This window comes from Phodopus roborovskii, unplaced genomic scaffold, assembly GCF_943737965.1.
Source record: "Phodopus roborovskii unplaced genomic scaffold, PHOROB, whole genome shotgun sequence".
NCBI lineage: Eukaryota > Metazoa > Chordata > Mammalia > Rodentia > Cricetidae > Phodopus > Phodopus roborovskii.
In genome coordinates this window covers 478,129-487,262 of record NW_026126423.1, presented here as the reverse complement: position 1 = coordinate 487,262, position 9,134 = coordinate 478,129, and the positions used below count along the sequence as shown (strand labels likewise).

Here is a 9,134-nt window from a genome sequence, read left to right as displayed (position 1 = left end):
GTAATTATCATCTGCTTTTCTACCCATAATTCTCCTGGGATAGAGACAATACTTACCTGGTATTCTGTTGTATTTTCAGTGCCTACCATAATTAATGCTCAATTCTTATTGAATGCTGATCATCAAATGAATTCTTACGTACAAGTGATAAAATGTTTGTGTGTACTCTTCAGCCAGTACAAAAATTCTCCCTGCAATGTTATCCTAAGAATGTCACCAAAAACACTGAAAGTTTTTTCCAAAAGTATACTTCATTTTGTCACTATAATCATGGATCCATTTTATAGAGTGTGTTACATTCTCATTCTCTGAATCTTCACAACAGCCCTATTAGGGAAGGAGTTTTTTAACTCCTATCTTAAAAAACAAAACACAGAAGTATCCAGCTCCTAATTCAAATTTACCAAGCTACCAAATATATTAACTGAGATACAAACCTAGGCAGTTTGATTCCTCAGTCGGTGCACCTAACTCCTACACTCCGAGATGAACATTATGGAATCATTTCACAGCTTAACTTGTGTGTTTTATGTCTACAGAATGGCTCTTGGACTATCAGAAAGAATCCTGTATCTATTGTACATTTTTGGTTCAGTTCTTAGGTTCGATTCTCTTCTGCAGCAACCCTGTAGAGTTTTATCGTGAAATAGTATGTTGTTTGGGTAAGGTACACTATGAATGCCAGATACCTGAGACTTACTCACTAGACTAGGACACCTGATGGGTCCATGGAGGGGTAACACTGAAGGGTAGATAACCACATGATCATGTAGATTCTGTATGCCTCTCAAGAATTCCAGGGAAAATGGTATATCATGGTGGTGTTCTCAAGTTTGAAAATTTTTAAGATATAACCCTAGAAAAATGCCAGTGTCCTCCATGTTTCCAGCTGACACTGTCTGAAACTCATCACCTTACCCACATCACAATAAGGGAATACAGATCTTCTATGCATTTCAACATAACACTTTTTTATTTAGAGGTAGTATGTGTCATTGTTTATGACCAGAATAAAACCATACAACTATTTTGAGCAACAGGTCGCTATGGTAACAGGTTTTCTGATTGAATTTAGAGTTGCAGTGCCTTCTGCTCCTGGGAGATATGGCCTTTAACAGCAGGTATTGTGCATTATTTTATATTGAGGCTAATTTTTTTTTCTACAGCAGGTAAGATTGGATGTTAACTTACCTAATGCAAATCCTGTATCATAATGCTTAATCGTTTAATGGAAATTTCACTTGTTGGAGCTTTTCAAAGACAAGTGAAAAATGAGTAGTTATAGCAGGGGAAAAATATAAAAACTTAGATGATTCTATAGTCAATAATTGTAGTTGTCTCTACATTTCATTTATTCCTACAAAACTGTTTCTTAGATTGTGAAAGTTAGCACATGTAACTGTAAATCACACTAGTAAGTTTTGAGTTTTTATCATATTAATTTATTCATGTTTGTGTGTGTGCACGCTCATGTATGCTGTGGTGCACAAATGGACATCATAGGATAGCTTGTTGAGTGGGTTATCTCCTTCTACCTAGGGAGTGAACTCAGATCTTCTCACTTGGCAGCAAGGTCTTTACCCCTGAGTCATCTTGCCAGCCCAGTGCTTTATACTCATATTTTTTAATATATAATATCAGATCTCTTCACCTGGTTATGTACACCATGGTGAATGAATATATTCTACTTTTTAATGTCTTATTCAAATATTTTCCCAACATCTTGCAAACAGTGTAGACCATAAATTTTCTTCTATATGAGTAACACTTGAACTGAACCACAGAACTAGAATTTCAGAACAATTAGAACAGCAACAGTGGTAGCCTTCTTCACTGGGACCTTGAAACAGTATGCAGATTCACGTGTTTGAACACTTGGTCCAGAGATAATAGTGCTGACTAGGAAGCCAGTGAAATCTTTGGGAGGATGCACCTCACTGCAGGAAGTTGTCACTGGGGGTGAGCCCCACTTCCTATCTGCTAACCATTTCCTGAGTGCAGATACAATCTGTTCTTGCCTCTGCGCCTACCATCGTGGGCTGTCTTCCTTCAGACAGTGAGCCAAAATCGGCCCTTCCCCTCCTAAGTTGTCTCTAATCAGAGTTTTGGTCTCAGCTGCTAAATCACCAGGACTCCTCAGCATTTCATTTACTAATTTAGTGCACACTCAGGGAATCAAAGTGCACTCTCACATTACAAAAAAGTTGTAATACTAGCATCAGTAAAAGGAGTTTGTCCCATGAGCTTGCTCATACATCCACTATACAAATTAGGGGACTGGATATTTTCCTCAGGTGTTACAGCTCACAAAAATGAATGAAGTAACCCACTACACATCTTAACAAAGGATCAGGAGCAATAGCTTATATTGAATAAAATGAGAGAATTGGCTGGTGAAATGTAATAAACATTCCAAGTCAGGAGGCAACAGATGCCAGCACCTCCTCAACCATAGATTAAGGTATCTTTGTATGAGTATACTTTATGTAAGTAGTAATATTATGAATGCTGTATTTACACAAAGAAGCCCAGAACCTCAATGTTTGCACACATATCAGCTATGGTTGCCATTTAATATTGCTATTTTTCTTTTTGAATGTCAGATGAGTAAATCACAGGAATAAAACACTAAACTTGCTTAAGATCAAAGGCCTTACCTATGATTTTGATAGTTAGCATATATTGAGGTATGACAGGCAAGCAAATTATTCAACCAATTAGTTCTAAATCATGGTTTTATTAAGGATCAAGAGAAACAAATAGGCCGAATAGATGTTTATTCTGGGAGAAATAACTTACAACCTACACAGATGAATACCATTGTGCTCTCCTCTCCGTGTCCCGCCAGCAAGAGAGCACTCCAGGGCTCCTCCTCAGACCTAGTTCCCCCAGGTCATTTCTGCCCATCTCCACCCCCAATGGGCATGGTCAGTGCCACAAATGCAGACAAAGTGAATATCTCACTACAATTCCTCTTTTAGTCTAAAGAAAAGATTTAGGCTAGATACAAAACTATATACAAAACCGTAAATAGCAACTGTGCTCTAAGAAAAGGAAAATTGAGAACATACAAACTTAAGACCTACATATCTAATCCTAGGGTGAAGGCATAATGGAGCTTACAATAGAATTGTTCTAAGCTGGAAAGCTTAAATCTAGTACCTAATATTTCTAACTAGGAAGAGAGAATAATATAGTTGTGATAGTTTAATCTTCAACCTCATCAAAGACCTGAGAAGCAAAGTAACAATACTAGGGTAGACAGGAAGTACAGACGGGTAACTTCCAAAAGGTGCAGCGAGGACAGAAACAGGCTATGTCATTATGATGAGCTTTCTGCTACTCGTGAACTATATCCACAACATTTCAAAACCTTGAGTGCACCATTTATATAGTCTTTGCTGTCCTTGATTCCGTTTAAATCCTTAAAAATGCTTCATTTTTTAAGTCATTCCATTAGCTACAAAGATGAAAGTTGGAGATAGAAAACAGTTTTAAATAATTTTAGTGGACTTCAGAAAGACAATTTGTTGATTACTGCAATTATATACTCTACACCAGTGATCCCCTCTGCCCTATAATTCCTGAGAGTGTCACTCATTTGGTCAAAAAGAATGTTGTTATTTGAAATCGTTTGCATATGAGTGAGATAATTTCTGCTGGAAAATTCCAAGAAGTGATGTAAAATTGTAGCTAGGTGAGTAAGTACTACATCCTAGAAGTTCCCATAATTTTGGCCCAGTGGAAGTACTTGTGAATTGTGTCTAAATCCCCTCAGGAGTGGATGTGTTTCCTCTATTTCAACTGTGTCCATTCTGGTCACTTACTATCATAATACCAGCAGCTTTCCCTGAAGCAGGCAAGAAGCAGCTGCTACTACTAGCAAGGCTGATGAGATGAAGACAAAAATCTCTCTGGCTGGTGAAGGACAGAGTGCCCTGACTGGCAGGACACCTGGGGCTGGAGGGGGGGGGGGTCATCTGTTGAACCTTCATGCCCTGACCCCAGAAGCCTTTCTAACTGGCTTAAATGGGCATGCTTGTTTTCCACTTTTGTTATTAAAATAGAAGTGGAAATCTGCTTTTCCCAGCCTATCAGCATCTCTTTCCTCAGCCTGCCTGACCTTGAGGTGGTACAGCTGCTTCGGTGGAGTTAAAAATGGACCTTCAAGCTGGCTTTAGTTTCTGTTGCTCTGCCTGTAAGTTTCCTCCCCCTAATCTGTTTATCGCATGCTCTTTACCACTTCTGTTGTCGTTCGCCTGGACAGTTGATCTTGTTTTCCCAAGCCCTAACCTGCAGGTCCTTGCACATGACTGACGCAGGAACCTCTCCTCGAGCAAACTGCACCCACACAGCCCCAGTAGTTTCTTCCTCTTCTGATCCCTGGCAACCGTACTGGGAATACCCACGCCTAGCAAATCCAGTGCTTCAGGGACAGGGCAGCAGGGCAGCGGGAATAGGGTGCCTTAGTGAGTTAGGAAAAACGATTGGCGGCTTGCTTTTATGGGTGTGCGATCATTTCTACTCCCTTTTACCCAGGACGCCCCGGGAGAGTCACGGGCGTTATCCCAACAGTATAACTCTTTATTCTCATGCCTTCAAGCCTTTTGAAGACCAAAACCTAAACTTTTTCCAAACAGGCCCACCAGGAACTTCAGCTTCTGGGAATGCCAATTGCTTCTAACCTCCCTGCGGGTGGAGCAGGCAAGGAGATGTTAGTGGTTTTGCTTAGTTTCTTGGCACTTCCCCCTTCAGTTCAAGCTCCCTGCTTTCAGAAGTCCTGTCTTAGAACAGTGCCAGGCTCGTCCTGGCCGCGGAGAAAAGGTTTTAGTCACAGATGTAGCATCCCCAAAGATGTCCCATTGATTTCTAAGAGCAGCTGAAGCCAGAGAGCCCTTGCCACATCCGACCACCTGTGGAGACTGGGTGAGGCCTGGAGTTGATGGGTTAGATGTCAGAGCATGAGCATAAAGGATGCTCACAGAACACCAACTCAACTAAGCCAAGTACTTATTCAGGATGACACAGCAAAGCCTCAGGCCATGGCTAACAAGACCTAGAGCTTCCTCCTGCCTGAACAGCTCCTTAGCCAAGTCTTGGGCAGTCTGAGCATGGAAGCCAGTAAGCCTTGGGCAGGAGCTCACGTCAAAGAATCCAGGTTAGTGGACGAAGTGATGTGGTTCTTAGGTGACTTGCAGACAGGGTAACCAGAGGCCTACGCAGGAAACAGCAGGTGTCCGCCCAGCTGGTGGCAGATCCTCAACTCCCTGAGGCTTGCCTGGGCCCCTGCTTTCCCTAGAACTAAAATGCGACCTGACCCAGCAGGGGCGGGCCGGGGCACGGGCCAGGCGGGTGGCGCAGGTGGGCGTGCCAGCCAGGCAGGGAGGCTGGACCTATAAAACACTCTCTGTTCCGGAGGCGGAGCTGCCCGGTGCAGCCAGTGTTGGTGGGCGCGGTGGCCCGCAGCCTTCCGCTCGCAGAGGGACTGTGCTGGGGGGCACTGTCCAAGGATCGGCCTACTGAGGGGCGCCTGCCTCGGTTTACCCCTCAGCATCCGGTGAAATCCCTGCAGGTGAGCTGCGGGAGGAGGCGGGAGTGGGCAGGGTCGCTTCCCAGCTGTGCTGACTTTCTAGCTACTTTCAGCTGGTTGGCTGTTATTGGCGTCTCGGTTCCCAGGGCTTTGTCAACTTGAGTTACTAAGGCTGGTGTCTCCCTCTGGAAAGGCAGTGCCCGGGCTAGTTCTCTCTGGCGATGCCGGGACTCTGGGGAGCCTTTGCACTCCTTGCGTGCTTTTGCAAACTTCTCTCACTTTTTTCCCCACAGCGCCTAAGGGAAAACCGTTCTGCTCCGCGAGGGAAACAGAGCCGTTGACCATGGTTGCAACCGGCAGTTTGAGCACTAAGAACCCGGCCAGCATTTCAGAGTTGCTAGATGGTGGCTATCACCCTGGGAGTCTGCTAAGTGGTGAGTGGCCCGGCTGCTCACCTTTCTCCTAATAGAAGGTCGCAGCCCCTCTCTAGATAGTGTAAGCATCCTGCCTGAGTCCACGAGCCCTCTTTCCCTCCTAGACAGACTATGAGATCCATCTGAGATGTCTTTTCAACTTCCTTAGTATTGTCTGCCCACCAGAAACAAACATAATGAGAATACGGTGTCGTTCTAGCCTGCTAACAGGCTCTTGGAGACGAAGTTCCTTATCCCTCTTGGTTGGGACATTAAGTGTGTTTCCCTTTATAACCAGCACCAGCACATTCTCCTCTCTAATTCATCTCTGATGGTTCGCCATCCATTCCCTCTTTTCCCTGTCCCCATGGAACCATGTTTCAGTGTTAGTTACTATGTTACTTTTGCCTCCTATGTTAGTTTTGCTTTTAGGGTGTCAGATAATAACAGAGTATGTGTTCTGAATTCGGTTTGTTTTCCCACCGCTTAATATTTTCAACTAGACCCTTCCCGGTTAATGTGTTCTTTTTCATAACTAAATAAGATTCTATTGTGAAATGTGTGCACTATTCCATTCTTGATGTCAGAACAGTTTAGTAGCACTGGTCCCACAGGAATCATCGCTTACAACTTTGAGTAGCAGTTTCTAATTTAACGGGCTACTCTATTATCAAAGAGTGGTGTGGGGATAGATTTTAACTGCTGAAGCTCTTTAGATCTTCCTCATTTGTAAGGGGGAAAAAATTAGGGTAATCCTAAAATTGTCTGTCTTCAGTGTAGCTAATATAAAGGTAAAATGCAGATAGGATTTGGAATGTATTAGTTTAAAAACAAAGCAATACCCTAAGTGAATGCATGAGCAGAAAGCAGGGAGAGGTGGAGGAGGTTTGAGGCCAGTATGTGGTGTGGCACCCTGCCAAGTGGCAGGATTAATTTGGAAGGTAGGTGACCAAATGCAGAGCTATCTTTTTCCCTCTGAGCAAACCTAACTTTGTTTTCCTGGGTCTATTTTGTTTTGCTCAGCTAAGAGAAACCTACCCAGCCCAGTTATAAATAACCTCGTGAACCTCAAAGGTCCTCTCCTCTGTGAGCAAATTTTAATCAAACAGCTCGATGCTAAAATGGGACCTTCAGGCCATTCTGGTGAAGAAGACTCTTAAAGAAACATAAAAACTTGGTAGACTTTTGGTGCTGTGACGGGCTTACTTGCAAGCACTTGCAGTCATCCTGTGCTTCAGTACATACACACCAACGGTCCCTTTGTTAAGCAAAACTAATGATTTTTATTCCAGATGTTCTGTCTGTTCTCTGTGAGAACACTAAAATAAACTTGGAAAACCTACAGTGAGAAAGGAAATAACTAGTAATCTTGGACTACCATGGATAGATTTTTGCTGCATAATCCTCAAGAGACATGGAAAGTTAAAGAAACATTGTTTTAACCTAGTCACTGGCACATCAGATTCTCGAGTACATGGATAAGCTTTCAGTCTTGAAAGGTTAAATAACTTGTTTTACTGTCTGTTGGTTAACAGCAAACTGGGGTATGCTAACTCAAAGTGAGGTATGCTGACTCCCAAAGCTGTATCCAAAGCAGCTAGACACAGAGGCTAGAAGTGGCCAGGTTTTACTATGGCAGGAAGACATTGTTTGTCTGTTCTCTAAGATGTTCATTTCTTTCAGATTTCGACTACTGGGATTATGTTGTCCCTGAGCCCAACCTCAACGAGGTGGTATTTGAAGAGACCACGTGCCAGAACTTGGTTAAGATGTTGGAAAACTGTCTATCCAAATCAAAGCAAACCAAACTCGGTTGCTCCAAAGTCTTGGTGCCTGAGAAACTGACCCAGAGAATTGCTCAAGATGTCCTGCGGCTCTCCTCCACAGAGCCCTGCGGCCTTCGGGGGTGTGTTATGCACGTGAACTTGGAAATTGAAAATGTTTGTAAAAAGCTGGATAGGATTGTGTGTGATGCTAGTGTGGTGCCGACTTTTGAGCTGACACTCGTGTTTAAGCAGGAGAACTGCTCGTGGACGAGCCTCAGGGACTTCTTCTTTAGCAGAGGTCGCTTCTCCTCCGGCCTTCGGCGAACTCTGATCCTCAGCTCAGGATTTCGACTTGTTAAGAAAAAACTGTACTCTCTGATTGGAACGACAGTCATTGAAGAGTGCTGAGGAAAGACACAAGAAAAGTTCCCTAATGAGCGGATAATAAACCTCTGAAGCTGTCCAGTCAGCTGTTTGTAGTTTGCCTGCCTGCCCTCACCAAGATCTCCCAGATTTAAGCCATCTTCCTTCTGTATTTCTCACCCATAGCAACCTACTTCAAAGGCTGTTTTCTTCCTGTTCCTTTTCTTTTTTAAGACATAACCCAATAGAGCAAATTGCCCACTTATGTCAATATAGAATGGAACAGAATAAGGAAGAAAAATAAGCAATACATTTCAATTTTATATTTGGTCTCATTTAGCAGACAGTCTTGGTAACAGAAAAAGATCCACTTTGCCTAATTTGACTTTCATATGCCTAGGGATTGTTGTTGTTCTCTCTATCTAGCTATCTATCTCTCTGTCCTTATCTTTCTGTCTCTCTCTCTCTGCATGATCTTGTCAATGGCAGCATCTTACCAGATAATGTCCAGCCCATCAAAATATATAGAGGACATACCACCAGCTTCCTACTTGAATTTGAAGAGTTCTTACACAAGAGGGTATAGTTAAGTCTATGAGCTTAATTAAAATGTCACCTTACTAAGGGCAAATAAATATCACAGTAACAAGAGCATGGCTTCCCTGCTTGGTGTTCTCCCACACCCACGCCCAAGAGACAAAGAGCTTACATGGCATTGTAATGATTACAGGATTACTTTCAATGTCATTGTAGTATCATGTCAACTTAGTTTTCCTAGTTCTCATTTTTTTTTCATACCATCTTTAATTGGAGAAATAGAAATGACACAGTGGCTTTGTGGGGGGTGAACTGAGCAAATAGTGATTGTCCACCTATGAAGATGGAGAAGGGTAAGAGGAAATCCTGTCCTGTTTGGATCCACTTGATAGCATTGCTGATTTACACCATGAAGATGCTCAGTCCCCAGAGAAGCAAACTCACAGCATCAGTAATACCTCATCTCTGACTTCTTTTGGGAACCCAACCACCTTTCCTTAACTTCATACTTCTTTTTAACTGTCA

The 9,134-nt window shown here is 42.9% G+C and overlaps 1 protein-coding gene across 1 annotated transcript; it reads left to right on the top strand.

Moving 5' to 3' along the window:
• The first annotated feature begins 5,411 nt into the window (after positions 1-5,411).
• On the top strand, positions 5,412-8,178 carry Ddit4l (DNA damage inducible transcript 4 like). Its single transcript, XM_051185434.1, has 3 exons — positions 5,412-5,572; positions 5,824-5,964; positions 7,627-8,178. The coding sequence occupies exons 2-3, from the start codon at positions 5,874-5,876 to the stop codon at positions 8,115-8,117; spliced, it is 582 nt and encodes a 193-aa protein (XP_051041391.1). The 5' UTR covers positions 5,412-5,572; positions 5,824-5,873; the 3' UTR covers positions 8,118-8,178.
• Positions 8,179-9,134: the final 956 nt, after the last annotated feature.